The 20,000-nt window shown below is 51.3% G+C and overlaps 1 protein-coding gene across 1 annotated transcript in view; it reads left to right on the top strand.

The window, feature by feature from the left end:
• The window catches only part of LOC308128413 (inositol polyphosphate-4-phosphatase type I A-like), a 48,886-nt gene that overhangs the window by 23,863 nt on the left and 5,023 nt on the right, over window positions 1-20,000 (top strand). The window contains exons 13-18 of the mRNA XM_080494111.1: window positions 1-76; window positions 963-1,030; window positions 1,137-1,336; window positions 3,812-3,909; window positions 4,829-4,941; window positions 5,515-5,669. The exon at window positions 1-76 is cut by the window's left edge and continues 48 nt beyond it. Coding sequence (XP_080350237.1) covers window positions 1-76; window positions 963-1,030; window positions 1,137-1,336; window positions 3,812-3,909; window positions 4,829-4,941; window positions 5,515-5,669 — 710 coding nt within the window. The remainder of the gene's footprint in view (window positions 77-962; window positions 1,031-1,136; window positions 1,337-3,811; window positions 3,910-4,828; window positions 4,942-5,514; window positions 5,670-20,000) is intronic.

Here is a 20,000-nt window from a genome sequence, read left to right as displayed (position 1 = left end):
CAGGACGAAGGTTTCCTCCGGCAGCTCTACACCATCGGCCTGCTGGCTCACTTTGAGTCCCTGCTCAGCACCTACGGTAGGACCACCTGACCTCTGACCTCAGGTGGCGACCTGACCTCTGACCCTCCACCTGACCTCTGACCCTCCACCTGACCTCTGACCTCAGGTGGCGACCTGACCTCTGACCCTCCACCTGACCTCTGACTCACTTGACCTCTGACCTCAGGTGGCGACCTGACCTCTGACCCTCCACCTGACCTCTGACCCTCCACCTGACCTCTGACCCTCCACCTGACCTCTGACCCTTCACCTGACCTCTGACCTCAGGTAGCGACCTGACATCTGACCCTTCACCTGACCTCTGACCTCTGACCCTCCACCTGACCTCTGACCCTCCACCTGACCTCTGACCCTTCACCTGACCTCTGACCTCTGACCCTCCACCTGACCTCTGACCCTCCACCTGACCTCTGACCCTTCACCTGACCTCTGACCTCAGGTAGCGACCTGACCTCTGACCCTTCACCTGACCTCTGACCTCTGACCCTCCACCTGACCTCTGACCCTCCACCTGACCTCTGACCCTCCACCTGACCTCTGACCCTTCACCTGACCTCTGACCTCAGGTAGCGACCTGACCTCTGACCCTTCACCTGACCTCTGACCTCTGACCCTCCACCTGACCTCTGACCCTTCACCTGACCTCTGACCCTCCACCTGACCTCTGACCCTCCACCTGACCTCTGACCCTTCACCTGACCTCTGACCTCTGACCCTCCACCTGACCTCTGACCCTTCACCTGACCTCTGACCTCAGGTAGCGACCTGACCTCTGACCCTTCACCTGACCTCTGACCCTTCACCTGACCTCTGACCCTCCACCTGACCTCTGACCCTCCACCTGACCTCTGACCCTCCACCTGACCTCTGACCCTCAGCTGACTGATTGCTTGTGTATGCAGGAGAGGAAGTGGCCATGTTGGAGGACATGAGCGTCGGCGTGACGGATCTACGGAACGTCACCTTCAAAGTACAAACACATTCGTCTGTAGACGTCTATTATGTTTATTGTTCATAAGAGTCATTACATCACACTACTAATTACTCAGTTACTGATTACTGGTTGTGTGTTGAAGGTGACCCAGGCATCTGGAAGCTCCGCCCCCGACATGCTGCCCGTCATCACAGGAACTCGTGACGGCTTCAACGTCCGCGTCCCACTGCCAGGAGCCATGTTCGATTCCCTGCCTCGAGAGATCCAGAGCGGGATGCTGCTCCGGGTCCAGCCGGTCCACTTCAATGTGGGCATCAACGAGCAGCAGACCCTGGCCGAGAGGTGAGGGGGGGTGGGTTAGGGTTAGGGTGGGTGGAGAGACCTTGTCCCAGGTGGAGGAGTTCAGGTATCTGGGGGTCTTGTTCAGGAGTGGGGGGAAGATGGAGCGTGAGATCGACAGGCGGATCGGTGCAGCGTCGGCAGTTCTGTGGTTCTGCGGTTCTGCAGTCGCTGTGTCGGTCCGTCGTGGTGAAGAAGGAGCGAAGCCAAAAGGTGAGGCTCTGGATTTACCGCTCCATCTTCCTTCCTACCCTCACCTATGGTCATGAGCCAGTCCACCTTCCTTCCTCCCCTCACCTATGGTCATGAGCCAGTCCACCTTCCTTCCTCCCCTCACCTATGGTCATGAGCCAGTCCACCTTCCTTCCTAACCTCACCTATGGTCATGAGCCAGTCCACCTTCCTTCCTAACCTCACCTATGGTCATGAGCCAGTCCACCTTCCTTCCTCCCCTCACCTATGGTCATGAGCCAGTCCACCTTCCTTCCTCCCCTCACCTATGGTCATGAGCCAGTTGATCTTCCTTCCTACCCTCACCTATGGTCATGAGCCAGTCCACCTTCCTTCCTAACCTCACCTATGGTCATGAGCCAGTCCACCTTCCTTCCTCCCCTCACCTATGGTCATGAGCCAGTCCACCTTCCTTCCTCCCCTCACCTATGGTCATGAGCCAGTCCACCTTCCTTCCTCCCCTCACCTATGGTCATGAGCCAGTCCACCTTCCTTCCTCCCCTCACCTATGGTCATGAGCCAGTCCACCTTCCTTCCTCCCCTCACCTATGGTCATGAGCCAGTAGATCTTCCTTCCTCCCCTCACCTATGGTCATGAGCCAGTCCACCTTCCTTCCTCCCCTCACCTATGGTCATGAGCCAGTTGATCTTCCTTCCTAACCTCACCTATGGTCATGAGCCAGTCCACCTTCCTTCCTCCCCTCACCTATGGTCATGAGCCAGTTGATCTTCCTTCCTACCCTCACCTATGGTCATGAGCCAGTCCACCTTCCTTCCTAACCTCACCTATGGTCATGAGCCAGTCCACCTTCCTTCCTCCCCTCACCTATGGTCATGAGCCAGTCCACCTTCCTTCCTCCCCTCACCTATGGTCATGAGCCAGTCCACCTTCCTTCCTCCCCTCACCTATGGTCATGAGCCAGTAGATCTTCCTTCCTCCCCTCACCTATGGTCATGAGCCAGTCCACCTTCCTTCCTCCCCTCACCTATGGTCATGAGCCAGTTGATCTTCCTTCCTCCCCTCACCTATGGTCATGAGCCAGTCCACCTTCCTTCCTAACCTCACCTATGGTCATGAGCTTTGGGTCGTGACTGAAAGAAGGAGATCCTGGATCCAAGAGGCTGAAATGAGTTTCCTCCGTAGAGTGGCTGGGCCCCCCCTTAGAGATAGGGTGAGGAGCTCCATCACCAGGGAGGAGCTCGGAGTAGAGCCGCTGCTCCTCCACATCCAGAGGAGCCAGCTGAGGCTCGGGCTTCTGTTGGGGATGTCCCCCGGACGCCTCCCTTGGGAGGTGTTCTAGGCATGTCCCTCCGGTAGGAGGCCTGGGGACAGACCTGGAGGTCATTAAGTCTTTGTGTTCCAGGCCTGGAGGTCATTCCAGACCTGGAGGTCATTAAGTCTTTGTGTTCCAGACCTGGAGGTCGTTAAGTCTTTGTGTTCCAGGCCTGGAGGTCATTCCAGACCTGGAGGTCGTTAAGTCTTTGTGTTCCAGGCCTGGAGGTCATTAAGTCTTTGTGTTCCAGGCCTGGAGGTCATTAAGTCTTTGTGTTCCAGGCCTGGAGGTCGTTAAGTCTTTGTGTTCCAGGCCTGGAGGTCGTTAAGTCTTTGTGTTCCAGACCTGGAGGTCATTAAGTCTTTGTGTTCCAGGCCTGGAGGTCATTAAGTCTTTGTGTTCCAGACCTGGAGGTCATTAAGTCTTTGTGTTCCAGGCCTGGAGGTCATTAAGTCTTTGTGTTCCAGGCCTGGAGGTCATTCCAGACCTGGAGGTCATTAAGTCTTTGTGTTCCAGACCTGGAGGTCGTTAAGTCTTTGTGTTCCAGGCCTGGAGGTCATTCCAGACCTGGAGGTCGTTAAGTCTTTGTGTTCCAGGCCTGGAGGTCATTAAGTCTTTGTGTTCCAGGCCTGGAGGTCATTAAGTCTTTGTGTTCCAGGCCTGGAGGTCATTAAGTCTTTGTGTTCCAGACCTGGAGGTCATTAAGTCTTTGTGTTCCAGGCCTGGAGGTCATTAAGTCTTTGTGTTCCAGGCCTGGAGGTCATTCCAGACCTGGAGGTCATTAAGTCTTTGTGTTCCAGACCTGGAGGTCGTTAAGTCTTTGTGTTCCAGGCCTGGAGGTCATTCCAGGCCTGGAGGTCGTTAAGTCTTTGTGTTCCAGGCCTGGAGGTCATTAAGTCTTTGTGTTCCAGACCTGGAGGTCATTAAGTCTTTGTGTTCCAGGCCTGGAGGTCATTAAGTCTTTGTGTTCCAGGTTTGGAGACACGTCCCTCCAGGAGGTGATCAACTCAGAGAGCCTCCACACACTGAACTCTTACTACCAACAGTTTAAAGAAGTTCTGCCTGAAGACTGTAAGTTCACCTCTTTAATGCTGCTCCTCCTCCTGCTAACCTGGACTGCTCCTCCTCCTCCTCCTCCTCCTCCTCCTCCTCCTCCTCCTCCTGCTAACCTGGACTGCTCCTCCTCCTCCTCCTCCTCCTCCTGCTAACCTGGACTGCTCCTCCTCCTCCTCCTCCTCCTCCTCCTCCTCCTGCTAACCTGGACTGCTCCTCCTCCTCCTCCTCCTCCTCCTCCTCCTCCTCCTGCTAACCTGGACTGCTCCTCCTCCTCCTCCTCCTCCTCCTGCTAACCTGGACTGCTCCTCCTCCTCCTCCTCCTCCTCCTCCTCCTCCTCCTCCTCCTCCTGCTAACCTGGACTGCTCCTCCTCCTCCTCCTCCTCCTCCTCCTCCTCCTCCTCCTCCTCCTGCTAACCTGGACTGCTCCTCCTCCTCCTCCTCCTCCTCCTCCTCCTCCTGCTAACCTGGACTGCTCCTCCTCCTGCTACTGCTCCTCCTCCTGCTAACCTGGACTGCTCCTCCTCCTCCTCCTCCTGCTCCTCCTCCTGCTAACCTGGACTGCTCCTCCTCCTCCTCCTCCTCCTCCTGCTCCTGCTCCTCCTCCTACTCCTCCTACTCCTCCTCCTCCTCCTCCTCCTCCTCCTCCTCCTACTCCTCCTCCTCCTGCTATCCTGGACTGCTCCTCCTACTCCTCCTCCTCCTGCTAACCTGGACTGCTCCTCCTCCTCCTCCTCCTCCTCCTCCTCCTCCTACTCCTCCTACTCCTCCTGCTGCTCCTCCTCCTCCTGCTAACCTGGACTGCTCCTCCTCCTCCTCCTCCTCCTCCTCCTCCTCCTACTCCTCCTCCTGGTAACCTGAGCTGCTGCTCCTCCTCTGTCGTCCTGCTGCTCCTGCTCCTCATGCTCCTCCTCCTCTGGTCCCTCCTGGGTCTAGGTCTTCCCAGGTCCCGGTCTCAGACTTGTCTCCCGGAGCTCCTCAGGTTTCTGGGACAAAATGTCAACGTGAGGAAGAACAAGAACGTGGACATCCTGTGGCAGGCTGCCGAGGTACTTCCTGTTTCCTGTTTGGTACCCTGGAGTATCCTGGAGTATCCTGTAGTATCCTGTAGTACCCTGGAGTATCCTGTAGTATCCTGGAGTATCCTGTAGTATCCTGTAGTACCCTGGAGTATCCTGTAGTATCCTGTAGTACCCTGGAGTATCCTGTAGTATCCTGTAGTACCCTGGAGTATCCTGGAGTATCCTGTAGTATCCTGTAGTACCCTGGAGTATCCTGTAGTACCCTGGAGTATCCTGGAGTATCCTGGAGTATCCTGTAGTATCCTGTAGTACCCTGGAGTATCCTGTAGTATCCTGGAGTATCCTGTAGTATCCTGTAGTACCCTGGAGTATCCTGTAGGATCCTGTAGTACCCTGGAGTATCCTGTAGTACCCTGGAGTATCCTGTAGTATCCTGTAGTACCCTGGAGTATCCTGTAGGATCCTGTAGTACCCTGGAGTATCCTGTAGTATCCTGGAGTATCCTGTAGTATCCTGTAGTACCCTGTAGTATCATGTAATATCCTGTAGTATCATGTGGTAGGCTGCCACGGTCTCTCTCTCTCTCTCTCTCTCTCTCAGATCTGCCGCCGGCTGAACGGCGTTCGCTTCACCAGCTGTAAGAGCGCTAAGGACCGCACGGCGATGTCGGTGACGCTGGAGCAGTGTCTGGTTCTGCAGCACGAGCACGGCATGGCGCCACAGGTCTTCACACAGGCCCTGGACTGTATGCGCAGGTAGGCTGTGTGTGTGTGTGTGTGTGTGTGTGTGTGTGTGTGTGTGTGTGTGTGTGTGTGTGTGTGTGTGTGTGTGTGTGTGTGTGTGTGTGTGTGTGTGTGTGTGTGTGTGTGTCAGGCCCCAGACTCTTCCTCAAGCTCAGGTTTCATTCTGTATGTGGAAACATCCTGCTACTACTAGTACTACTAGTTGTAGTACTACAACAACAATACAACCCGTTGGACCCTAGAAAAGCAGTGTTATCAGAATAAAGGTCTGTGGTCTCTGGTCCTGCCAACCAAACCAAGGGAAACGTTCCCTTCTGACACCAACTGAACGAGTAACAAGCTCACTGAGGTGCAAATCAATGTGTATTTCAAAATAATGGTGAACCTTCAAATTAAAGAGAAGGAAAAAGAAATACAACACGACCAAGTTTCAGTGTGAAATAAAGTCTGATTTTCAGAGTAATCCTGCTGGAACAGGGAGCTACAGTACAGTCGCAGTACCACTGCAGTACGGGGTGGGGCAGGAGGGTACGGTACAGTAAGGTACAGTGTGGTACATTATTAGTCAGTATGGTACAGTACAGTATGGTATGGTACAGTACAGTATGGTAGAGTATGGTACGGTACAGTACAGTATGGTATGGTATAGTATGGTAAGGTACAGTAAGGTATGGTACAGTACAGTGTGGTACAGTGTGGTAGGTACAGTACAGTATGATATGGTACAGTAAGGTACAGTACAGTATGGTATGGTACAGTAAGGTAAGGTACAGTAATGTACGGTACAGTATGGTAGAGTATGGTACGGTACAGTACGGTACAGTACAGTATGGTATGGTACAGTATGGTAAGGTAAAGTAAGGTATGGTACAGTGTGGTAGGTACAGTAGGGTACAGTGTACATTTTTAGACAGTATGGTACAGTAAGGTATGGTACAGTATGGTATGGTACAGTATGGTACGGTACAGTGTGGTACATTAATAAACAGTATGGTATGGTACAGTATGGTACGGTACAGTGTGGTACATTAATAAACAGTATGGTATGGTACAGTATGGTACGGTACAGTAAGGTATGGTATGGTACAGTATGGTACGGTACAGTAAGGTACAGTATGGTACATTATTATACAGTGTGGTACGGTACAGTAAGGTACATTATGGTATATTATTATACAGTCAGGTAGGGTATGGTACAGTCAGGTAGGGTTTAAGTGGACAAGATAAAACCCTCCTCCAGCCCTGCTGATGTTCCTAAACGTTTTGAGGTGGTGGTTCCTGGAGAACCTCTCCTGGATGTGGCTCCTCCCAACCTGCTCTGGTCAATCCCGTTGGGTCCTGTGTATGGCGTCAATTTAGTGCCAGAAACACGTAAAAACTGGGATCACGCACACTTAGACCACTTTCTGTGCTCGCCGTCTCTGTCTGTACCCTCCGTCTCTGTCTGTACCCTCCGTCTCTGTCTGTGCCCTCCGTCTCTGTCTGTACCCTCCGTCTCTGTCTGTACCCTCCGTCTCTGTCTGTGCCCTCCGTCTCTGTCAGTGTGCTCGCCGTCTCTGTCAGTGGGCTCGCCGTCTCTGTCTGTGCCCTCCGTCTCTGTCAGTGGGCTCGCCGTCTCTGTCAGTGTGCTCGCCGTCTCTGTCAGTGGGCTCGCCGTCTCTGTCAGTGTGCTCGCCGTCTCTGTCAGTGGGCTCGCCGTCTCTGTCTGTACCCGCCGTCTCTGTCTGTGCCCTCCGTCTCTGTCTGTGCCCTCCGTCTCTGTCAGTACCCTCCGTCTCTGTCAGTGTGCTCGCCGTCTCTGTCTGTGCCCTCCGTCTCTGTCTGTGCCCTCCGTCTCTGTCTGTACTCGCTGTCTCTGTCAGTGGGTGCCCCGTCTCTGTCTGTGCCCTCCGTCTCTGTCTGTGCCCTCCGTCTCTGTCTGTACTCGCTGTCTCTGTCAGTGGGTGCCCCGTCTCTGTCTGTGCCCTCCGTCTCTGTCTGTGCCCTCCGTCTCTGTCTGTACTCGCTGTCTCTGTCAGTGGGTGCCCCGTCTCTGTCAGTGTGCTCGCCGTCTCTGTCTGTGCCCTCCGTCTCTGTCTGTACTCGCTGTCTCTGTCAGTGGGTGCCCCGTCTCTGTCTGTGCCCTCCGTCTCTGTCAGTGGGCTTGCCGTCTGTCAGTGTGCTCACCATCTCTGTCTGTCCTCGCCGTCTCTGTCTGTCCTCGCCGTCTCTGTCTGTACCCTCCGTCTCTGTCAGTGGGCTTAAACGTCAGTGTTTCCTGGTCCTATAATTGCCAGACTATCAATAGAATGAATCAACATAAAATCAAATGAACTCTGTAAGAAGATCAGCCGATTCCTCCTCCATGACAACAAGTAGAATGTTCTGCACTCTGGGGACATTACTTTCTTCGTCCAGCTCCTTCTGGACCAACCCTGGTTTAAAGTGACCAATCAGAAAGGAGGGGGGATTACCAGGCTGTCCAGGCAAAGAGTTCTAGGACCAGTTTCAATCAGGTTTTCATCCAATGCTCTCCACTGAAACTGCTGCAGACTCTGGTCCCTCCACAGTCCTGGTCTTACAGGACTTTAATCTGCTTTAGATACGGTGGACCTCAATATATTGATCAACGGACTGAAATCAGAGCTGGGATTCTCTGGGTCTGTCCTTCACTAGTTTTCCAAATACATAAAAGGAAGAACTTTCAATGTTGCCATCACCCACAAACTGTCTGTGTCCAGCCTGTCCTGTGGAGCTGCTCAGGACTCTGTCCTGTGGAGGAGCTCAGGACTCTGTCCTGTGGAGCTGCTCAGGACTCTGTCCTGTGGAGGAGCTCAGGACTCTGTCCTGTGGAGGAGCTCAGGACTCTGTCCTGTGGAGGAGCTCAGGACTCTGTCCTGTGGAGCTGCTCAGGACTCTGTCCTGTGGAGGAGCTCAGGACTCTGTCCTGTGGAGGAGCTCAGGACTCTGTCCTGTGGAGCTGCTCAGGACTCTGTCCTGTGGAGGAGCTCAGGACTCTGTCGTGTGGAGCTGCTCAGGACTCTGTCCTGTGGAGCTCAGGACTCTGTCCTGTGGAGCTGCTCAGGACTCTGTCCTGTGGAGGAGCTCAGGACTCTGTCCTGCGGAGCTGCTCAAGACTCTGTCCTGTGGAGGAGCTCAAGACTCTGTCCTGTGGAGGAGCTCAGGACTCTGTCCTGCGGAGCTGCTCAGGACTCTGTCCTGTGGAGCTGCTCAGGACTCTGTCCTGTGGAGCTCAGGACTCTGTCCTGTGGAGGAGCTCAGGACAGAGTCCTGGGGCCTGGTTTCTTTCTATTGGACCTGATGCCTCTTGGTCGTCTCATTGGTCCTTTTGAAAATGTGTCCTACCACTTATACGCTGATGACATCCAGTTCTGCTGTCCCTTCACTGACTCAGAGTTTCACGTCTTGTCTATGTTTTTGGATTGTGTGACCTGCATTAAAAACAGGCTTTCTTCAAATGATCAGGGTCACCCTCCGATCCTCAGAGTTACCCCTATCCTCAGGGTCACCCTCCGATCCTCAGAGTTACCCCTATCCTCAGGGTCACCCTCCGATCCTCAGAGTTACCCCTATCCTCAGGGTCACCCTCCGATCCTCAGAGTTACCCCTATCCTCAGGGTCACCCTCCGATCCTCAGAGTTACCCCTATCCTCAGGGTCACCCTCCGATCCTCAGAGTTACCCCTATCCTCAGAGTTACCCCGATCCTCAGAGTTACCCCTATCCTCAGGGTCACCCTCCGATCCTCAGAGTTACCCCTATCCTCAGGGTCACCCTCCGATCCTCAGAGTTACCCCTATCCTCAGAGTTACCCCGATCCTCAGAGTTACTCCGATCCTCAGAGTTACCCCGATCCTCAGGGTCACCCTCCGATCCTCAGAGTTACCCCGATCCTCATGGTCTCCCTCCGATCCTCGTGGTCACCCTCCGATCCTCGTGGTCACTCTCCGATCCTCGTGGTCACCCTCCGATCCTCGTCACCCTCTGATCCTCATCACTCTTCGATCCTCGTGGTCTCCCTCCGATCCTCGTCACTCTCCGATCCTCGTGGTCTCCCTTCGATCCTCGTGGTCTCCCTCCGATCCTCGTGGTCACTCTCCGATCCTCGTGGTCTCCCTCCGATCCTCGTGGTCACTCTCCGATCCTCGTGGTCTCCCTCCGATCCTCGGGGTCACCATCCGATCCTCGTCACCCTCCGATCCTCGTCACTCTTCGATCCTCGTGGTCTCCCTCGGATCCTCGTCACTCTCCGATCCTCGTGGTCTCCCTTCGATCCTCGTGGTCTCCCTCCGATCCTCGTGGTCACTCTCCGATCCTCTGGGTCACTCTCCGATCCTCGTGGTCTCCCTCCGATCCTCTGGGTCACCCTCCGATCCTCGTCACCCTCCGATCCTCGTGGTCACTCTCCGATCCTCGTGGTCTCCCTCCGATCCTCGTCACTCTCCGATCCTCGTGGTCACTCTCCGATCCTCGTGGTCTCCCTCCGATCCTCGTCACTCTCCGATCCTCGTGGTCACTCTCCGATCCTCGTCACTCTCCGATCCTCTTGGTCTCCCTCCGATCCTCGTGGTCTCCCTCCGATCCTCGGGGTCACTCTCCGATCCTCGTGGTCACCCTCCGATCCTCGTGGTCTCCCTCCGATCCTCGTCACTCTCCGATCCTCGTGGTCTCCCTCCGATCCTCGTCACTCTCCGATCCTCGTGGTCTCCCTCCGATCCTCGTGGTCTCCCTCCGATCCTCGGGGTCACTCTCCGATCCTCGTGGTCACCCTCGGATCCTCGTCACTCTCCGATCCTCGTGGTCTCCCTTCGATCCTCGTGGCCTCCCTCCGATCCTCGTGGTCACTCTCCGATCCTCTGGGTCACTCTCCGATCCTCGTGGTCTCCCTCCGATCCTCGTGGTCACCCTCCGATCCTCGTGGTCTCCCTCCGATCCTCGTCACTCTCCGATCCTCGTGGTCACTCTCCGATCCTCGTCACTCTCCGATCCTCGTGGTCACTCTCCGATCCTCGTGGTCACTCTCCGATCCTCTTGGTCTCCCTCCGATCCTCGTGGTCTCCCTCCGATCCTCGGGGTCACTCTCCGATCCTCGTGGTCACCCTCCGATCCTCGTGGTCTCCCTCCGATCCTCGTCACTCTCCGATCCTCGTGGTCACTCTCCGATCCTCGTGGTCTCCCTCCGATCCTCATGGTCTCCCTCCGATCCTCGTCACTCTCCGATCCTCGTGGTCACTCTCCGATCCTCGTGGTCTCCCTCCGATCCTCGGGGTCACTCTCCGATCCTCTTGGTCTCCCTCCGATCCTCGTCACTCTCCGATCCTCGTGGTCTCCCTCCGATCCTCGTGGTCTCCCTCCGATCCTCGTGGTCTCCCTCCGATCCTCGGGGTCACTCTCCGATCCTCGTGGTCACCCTCGGATCCTCGTCACTCTCCGATCCTCGTGGTCTCCCTTCGATCCTCGTGGCCTCCCTCCGATCCTCGTGGTCACTCTCCGATCCTCTGGGTCACTCTCCGATCCTCGTGGTCTCCCTCCGATCCTCGTCACCCTCCGATCCTCGTGGTCACTCTCCGATCCTCGTGGTCTCCCTCCGATCCTCGTGGTCTCCCTCCGATCCTCGTCACTCTCCGATCCTCGTGGTCACTCTCCGATCCTCGTGGTCTCCCTCTGATCCTCGTCACTCTCCGATCCTCGTGGTCACTCTCCGATCCTCGTGGTCACTCTCCAATCCTCTTGGTCTCCCTCCGATCCTCGTGGTCTCCCTCCGATCCTCGGGGTCACTCTCCGATCCTCGTGGTCACCCTCCGATCCTCGTGGTCTCCCTCCGATCCTCGTCACTCTCCGATCCTCGTGGTCTCCCTCCGATCCTCGGGGTCACTCTCCGATCCTCGTGGTCACCCTCGGATCCTCGTCACTCTCCGATCCTCGTGGTCTCCCTTCGATCCTCGTGGCCTCCCTCCGATCCTCGTGGTCACTCTCCGATCCTCTGGGTCACTCTCCGATCCTCGTGGTCTCCCTCCGATCCTCTGGGTCACTCTCCGATCCTCGTGGTCTCCCTCCGATCCTCGTCACTCTCCGATCCTCGTGGTCACTCTCCGATCCTCGTGGTCTCCCTCTGATCCTCGTCACTCTCCGATCCTCGTGGTCACTCTCCGATCCTCGTGGTCACTCTCCGATCCTCTTGGTCTCCCTCCGATCCTCGTGGTCTCCCTCCGATCCTCGGGGTCACTCTCCGATCCTCGTGGTCACCCTCCGATCCTCGTGGTCTCCCTCCGATCCTCGTCACTCTCCGATCCTCGTGGTCACTCTCCGATCCTCGTGGTCTCCCTCCGATCCTCGTCAATCTCCGATCCTCGTGGTCACTCTCCGATCCTCTTGGTCTCCCTCCGATCCTCGTGGTCTCCCTCCGATCCTCGGGGTCACTCTCCGATCCTCGTGGTCACCCTCCGATCCTCGTGGTCTCCCTCCGATCCTCGTCACTCTCCGATCCTCGTGGTCACTCTCCGATCCTCGTGGTCTCCCTCCGATCCTCGTCACTCTCCGATCCTCATGGTCTCCCTCCGATCCTCGTCACTCTCCGAACCTCGTGGTCACTCTCCGATCCTCGTGGTCTCCCTCCGATCCTCGGGGTCACTCTCCGATCCTCTTGGTCTCCCTCCGATCCTCGTGGTCACTCTCCGATCCTCGTGGTCTCCCTCCGATCCTCGGGGTCACTCTCCGATCCTCGGGGTCACTCTCCGATCCTCGTGGTCACCCTCCGATCCTCGTGGTCTCCCTCCGATCCTCGTCACTCTCCGATCCTCGTGGTCACTCTCCGATCCTCGTGGTCTCCCTCCGATCCTCGTCACTCTCCGATCCTCATGGTCTCCCTCCGATCCTCGTCACTCTCCGAACCTCGTGGTCACTCTCCGATCCTCGTGGTCTCCCTCCGATCCTCGGGGTCACTCTCCGATCCTCTTGGTCTCCCTCCGATCCTCGTGGTCACTCTCCGATCCTCGTGGTCTCCCTCCGATCCTCGGGGTCACTCTCCGATCCTCGGGGTCACTCTCCGATCCTCGTGGTCACCCTCCGATCCTCGTGGTCTCCCTCCGATCCTCGTGGTTGTAGAAATCCACTGAGTCAGTATCAGAGAGGGAGTCAGCAGAGCCGGAGCACAGACACTGAAGGTCCAGGGTCAGGGCATCCATGTTGATGTTTTTCAGGTTTCTGAAATTAATTTTCCACTTTGGTTTGGTTTGGGGGGAGGGGGAGGGTTCTGTTGGGTTTGGTTTGGGGGAGGGGAAGAGGTTCTGTTTGATTTGGTTTGGGGGAGGGGAAGAGTTCTGTTTAGTTTGGTTTGGGGGAGGGGAAGAGGTTCTGTTTGGTTTGGTTTGGTTTGGTTTGGTTTGGGGGAGGGGAAGAGTTCTGTTTGGTTTGGTTTGGTTTGGGGGAGGGGAATAGTTCTGTTTAGTTTGGTTTGGGGGAGGGGAATAGTTCCGTTTGGTTTGGTTTGGGGGAGGGGAGGGGAAGAGTTCTGTTTGGTTTGGTTTGGTTTGGTTTGGTTTGGTTTGGGGGAGGGGAGGGGAAGAGTTCTGTTTGGTTTGGTTTGGGGGAGGGGAGGGGAAGAGTTCTGTTTGGTTTAGTATGACACAACCTTGCCATCAGAAACACCAAGGTCATACCTGTAGGTGGAGTTGGAGATGAGCAGGTCAAGTGTCTGTCCTGGGGGGTGGAGCAACATCAACGTGTTGTTGCAGGTTGAGAGAGTCTAGCAGCACAATGGCATGAGGGGGTGTCGACATGGATGTTTCTATCTCCCAGGGTTGTGACGTTGGCAGAGGAGGTACAGAGAGTAGTGAGGAGATCAAGTAGTGAGGCAATCGGGTAGTGAGTAGGTCAAGTAGTGAGGAGATCAAGTAGTGAGGCAATCGGGTAGTGAGTAGGTCAAGTAGTGAGGCAATCGGGTAGTGAGTAGGTCAAGTAGTGAGTAGATCAAGTAGTGAGGAGATCGGGTAGTGAGGAGATCGAGTAGTGAGTAGATCAAGTAGTGAGTAGATCAAGTAGTGAGTAGATCAGGTAGTGAGTAGATCAAGTAGTGAGGAGATCAAGTAGTGAGGCAATCGGGTAGTGAGTAGGTCAAGTAGTGAGTAGATCAAGTAGTGAGGAGATCGGGTAGTGAGTAGATCAAGTAGTGAGTAGATCAGGTAGTGAGTAGATCAAGTAGTGAGTAGATCAGGTAGTGAGTAGATCAAGTAGTGAGTAGATCAAGTAGTGAGGAGATCGGGTAGTGAGTAGATCAAGTAGTGAGGAGATCGGGTAGTGAGTAGATCAGGTAGTGAGGAGATCAAGTAGTGAGGAGATCAGGTAGTGAGGAGATCAGGTAGTGAGGAGATCAAGTAGTGAGGAGATCAGGTAGTGAGGAGATCAAGTAGTGAGGAGATCAGGTAGTGAGGAGATCAAGTAGTGAGGAGATCAAGTAGTGAGGAGATCAGGTAGTGAGGAGATCAAGTAGTGAGGAGATCAGGTGACACCAGGTTGATTAAAAATCTAGCAGAAGATTCCAGCTGCATGTTAACTTGGATCAGCCTGCTTTCTTTCTTTCTTTCTTTCTTTCTTTCTTTCTTTCTTTCTTTCTTTCTTTCTTTCTTTCTTTCTTTCTTTCTTTCTTTCTTTCTTTCTTTCTTTCTTTCTTTCTTTCTTTCTTTCTTTCTTCATGTTTTAGAGTTTATAAACATGGAGGTGTACTTTCTTATCTTCTCAACTGTTTCCCCCCCCACCCCCCCTTCCCCCTCCCGTGGCCCCCCAGTGTTGGTACCAGGGAGGGGGTGACCCAGAAGAACCTGAGTGGCCTGCTGCCGGTGCGGGACCTGGTTCTGGACCCCAGCCTGCTGTACTCTCTGCCCCTGCTGGCCCTGAGCCCCCCCCCCCTGCTGCTGGTCTGGCTCTTCCTCAGTCTGACCTACTTCCTGTCCAAGCTGCGCTGCTGAGCCCCCCCCACCCCCGCTGCTGCTCTGGCTCTTCCTCAGTCTGACCTACTTCCTGTCCAAGCTGGGCGAGGGGGGGTGCTGGGCCCAGTGTCATCCCAGGTAGACGATTCCCAGTTAGACGACTCATAATATGAATAGGAATGTAGTTTTACACACAAAGACACTTCATTTAGAGAAAGACACATGTTGGACTAAAGACACATGTTGGACTAAAGACGGACTAAAGACACATGTTGGACTCAAGACACTAAAGACACATGTTGGACTAAAGTCGGACTAAAGACACATGTTGGACTAAAGACACATGTTGGACTAAAGACACACGTCGGACTAAAGACACATGTCGGACTAAATACACATGTTGGACTAAAGACACATGTTGGACTAAAGACACATGTCGGACTAAAGACACATGTTGGACTAAAGACACATGTTGGACTCAAGACACTAAAGACACATGTTGGACTAAAGTCGGACTTAAGACATATGTTGGACTAAAGACATGTTGGACTAAAGTCGGACTAAAGACACATGTCGGACGAAAGACACATGTTGGACTAAAGTTGGACTGAAGACACATGTCGGACTAAGGACACATGTTGGACTAAAGACACATGTCGGACTAAAGTCGGACTAAAGACACATGTTGGACTAAAGACACACGTCGGACTAAAGACATATGTTGGACTAAAGACACATGTTGGACTAAAGTCGGACTAAAGACACATGTTGGACTAAAGCAACATGTTGGACTAAAGACACATGTTGGACTAAAGTCGGACTAAAGACACATGTTGGACTAAAGTCGGACTAAAGACATGTTGGACTAAAGTCGGACTAAAGACACATGTTGGACTAAAGTCGGACTAAATACACATGTTGGACTAAAGTCGGACTAAAGACACATTTTGGACTAAAGACGGACTAAAGACACATGTTGGACTAAAGACACATGTTGGACTAAAGTCGGACTAAAGACACATGTTGGACTAAAGACGGACTAAAGACACATGTTGGACTAAAGACACATGTTGGACTAAAGTCGGACTAAAGACACATGTTGGACTAAAGACACATGTTGGACTAAAGACACATGTTGGACTAAAGTCGGACTAAATACACATGTTGGACTAAAGTCGGACTAAAGACACATGTTGGACTAAAGACGGACTAAAGACACATGTCGGACTAAAGACACATGTCGGACTAAAGACATATGTTGGGCTAAAGTCGGACTAAAGACACATGTCGGACTAAAGTCGGACTAAAGACACATGTTGGACTAAAGACACATGTTGGACTAAAGACATATGTTGGACTAAAGTCGGGCTAAAGACACATGTTGGACTAAAGACACATGTTGGACTAAAGACATGTCGGACTAAAGACATATGTTGGGCTAAAGTCGGACTAAAGACACATGTCGGACTAAAGACACATGTCGGACTAAAGACACATGTCGGACTAAAGTCGGACTAAAGACACATGTCGGACTAAAGACACATGTCGGACTAAAGTCGGACTAAAGACATGTTGGACTAAAGTCGGACTAAAGACACATGTCGGACTAAAGACATATGTCGGACTAAAGACATATGTTGGACTAAAGTCGGACTAAAGACACATGTTGGACTAAAGACACATGTCAGACTAAAGTCGGACTAAAGACACATGTTGGACTAAAGACATATGTTGGACTAAAGACACATGTTGGACTAAAGACATGTTGGACTAAAGTCGGGCTAAAGACACATGTTGGACTAAAGACACATGTTGGACTAAAGACATATGTTGGACTAAAGACACATGTTGGACTAAAGACATATGTTGGACTAAAGTCGGGCTAAAGACACATGTTGGACTAAAGACACATGTTGGACTAAAGACATATGTCGGACTAAAAACATATGTTGGGCTAAAGTCGGACTGAAGACACATGTCGGACTAAAGTCGGACTAAAGACACATGTTGGACTAAAGACACATGTTGGACTAAAGACATATGTTGGACTAAAGTCGGGCTAAAGACACATGTCGGACTAAAGACACATGTTGGACTAAAGACATATGTCGGACTAAAGACATATGTTGGGCTAAAGTCGGACTAAAGACACATGTTGGACTAAAGACACATGTCGGACTAAAGTCGGACTAAAGACACATGTCGGACTAAAGACACATGTCGGACTAAAGTCGGACTAAAGACACATGTCGGACTAAAGACACATGTCGGACTAAAGTCGGACTAAAGACACATGTCGGACTAAAGACACATGTCGGACTAAAGACACATGTTGGACTAAAGACACATGTTGGACTGAAGACATATGTCGGACTAAAGTCGGACTAAAGACACATGTTGGACTAAAGACACATGTCGGACTAAAGTCGGACTAAAGACACATGTTGGACTAAAGACACATGTTGGACTAAAGACATATGTTGGACTAAAGACACATGTTGGACTAAAGACATATGTTGGACTAAAGTCGGGCTAAAGACACATGTTGGACTAAAGACACATGTTGGACTAAAGACATATGTCGGACTAAAGACACATGTTGGGCTAAAGTCGGACTAAAGACACATGTTGGACTAAAGACACATGTTGGGCTAAAGTCGGACTAAAGACATATGTTGGACTAAAGACACATGTTGGACTAAAGACATATGTTGGACTAAAGTCGGGCTAAAGACACATGTTGGACTAAAGACACATGTTGGACTAAAGACATATGTCGGACTAAAGACATATGTTGGGCTAAAGTCGGACTAAAGACACATGTTGGACTAAAGACACATGTCGGACTAAAGTCGGACTAAAGACACATGTCGGACTAAAGTCGGACTAAAGACATGTTGGACTAAAGACACATGTCGGACTAAAGTCGGACTAAAGACACATGTTGGACTAAAGACACATGTCGGACTAAAGACATGTTGGACTAAAGTCGGACTAAAGACATGTTGGACTAAAGACACATGTCGGACTAAAGACATGTTGGACTAAAGTCGGACTAAAGACATGTTGGACTAAAGACACATGTCGGACTAAAGTCGGACTAAAGACACATGTCGGACTAAAGTCGGACTAAAGACATGTTGGACTAAAGACACATGTCGGACTAAAGTCGGACTAAAGACACATGTTGGACTAAAGACACATGTCGGACTAAAGTCGGACTAAAGACATGTTGGACTAAAGTCGGACTAAAGACATGTTGGACTAAAGACACATGTCGGACTAAAGACATGTTGGACTAAAGTCGGACTAAAGACATGTTGGACTAAAGACACATGTCGGACTAAAGACATGTTGGACTAAAGTCGGACTAAAGACACATGTCGGACTAAAGACATGTTGGACTAAAGTCGGACTAAAGACACATGTCGGACTAAAGACACGCGAGAGACAGTACTATAAAGAATAGGTTGAGTGAATTTTGCTCTAATACTCTAATACTTTCCACATTAGGCCAATAGTATTTGCTAATTGGGACTTCAGGATATTTCTCTCCAGAAAAGTATTCATGGTCAAAAAATGCATCAAAAATGAAAAAAAAAACCATGAGTCGCTATGTGTAAGAATACATTCCTATTCATCCTGTATAGTAGTACTAATACTTGACTTATTACAATGAGTCGTCTAACTGGGACGAAACCCTGGGCCCTGTAGACCATCTGCAGATCCCATGGATTTAAAGTGAGCTGCCTGGTCCAGAACCAACCTGTTCTGGACCAGACTCTGGATCGGAGGGGAACATCATGTGACTGATCATGTGACTGATCATGTGACTGATCATGTGATGTGAGGGTGGAGAAGGAGAAGAAGAGACTAAAGTTGTTCCTGAAAATGAAGTGAAACATCAAAGTTTCTGTTGTTGTTCATCTCTTCTATATAAGATATAATATATATATATATATATATATATATATATATATATATCAGCAATATTATTATTGATCCTGCGGCTGCTGCTCCATTAAAACCCTCCACGCTCTGACTGCTTCCTGTTGTCATGGTAACCCCTCACCCCGCCCATTACAGTACACCTTCTGAATACAACCTGCAGTAACACATTACAGTACACCTTCTGAATACAACCTGCAGTAACACATTACAGTACACCTTCTGAATACAACCTGCAGTAACACATTACAGTACACCTTCTGAATATAACCTGCAGTACAATCTGCAGTAACACATTACAGTACACCTTCTGAATACAACCTGCAGTAACACATTACAGTACACCTTCTGAATATAACCTGCAGTACAATCTGCAGTAACACATTACAGTACACCTTCTGAATATAACCTGCAGTACAATCTGCTGTAACACATTACAGTACACCTTCTGAATATAACCTGCAGTACAATCTGCAGTAACACATTACAGTACACCTTCTGAATACAACCTGCAGTAACACATTACAGTACACCTGAATATAACCTGCAGTACAATCTGCTGTAACACATTACAGTACACCTTCTGAATACAACCTGCAGTAACACATTACAGTACACCTTCTGAATATAACCTGCAGTACAATCTGCAGTAACACATTACAGTACACCTTCTGAATACAACCTGCAGTACAATCTGCATTAACACATTACAGTACACCTTCTGAATACAACCTGCAGTACAATCTGCAGTAACACATTACAGTACACCTTCTGAATACAACCTGCAGTAACACATTACAGTACACCTTCTGAATATAACCTGCAGTACAATCTGCTGTAACACATTACAGTACACCTTCTGAATATAACCTGCAGTACAATCTGCAGTAACACAACATTACAGTACACCTTCTGAATATAAGCTGCAGTAACACAACATTACAGTACTCGTGAATATAACCTGCAGTACAATCTGCAGTAACACAACATTACAGTACACCTTCTGAATATAAGCTGCAGTAACACAACATTACAGTACTCGTTGTGAATATAAGCTGCAGTACAATCTGCAGTAACACAACATTACAGTACACCTTCTGAATATAAGCTGCAGTAACACAACATTACAGTACTCGTTGTGAATATAAGCTGCAGTACAATCTGGAACCTTGTTGACAGTAACCCTTGGAGCAGAAGGTTGTGGTTCTTTCACAGTAAAGTTTCATCAGCTGTTCCACTGGCAGTGGAGCAGCAGCATCAACACTGAAGACGGTTCTTCAAATACTGCATCGAATTAAATAGTCAAAACAGAGTACTTTGTATTTGCTAAGAATATTACAGTGATGATAAAGAGTTTTCTGTCCAGGACCTTTACATTGTAGAGATCAGAGTGTTTGAGCCGACAGGACGGCACCCCATGGTCCGACTCTTCTGATGGTCCGACTCTTCTGATGGTCCGACTCTTCTGATGG

The sequence above is a fragment of the Lipophrys pholis genome (assembly GCF_963383615.2).
Source record: "Lipophrys pholis genome assembly, contig: SCAFFOLD_67, whole genome shotgun sequence".
Lineage (NCBI taxonomy): Eukaryota > Metazoa > Chordata > Actinopteri > Blenniiformes > Blenniidae > Lipophrys > Lipophrys pholis.
This window is presented reverse-complemented; position numbering and strand designations above follow the sequence as displayed.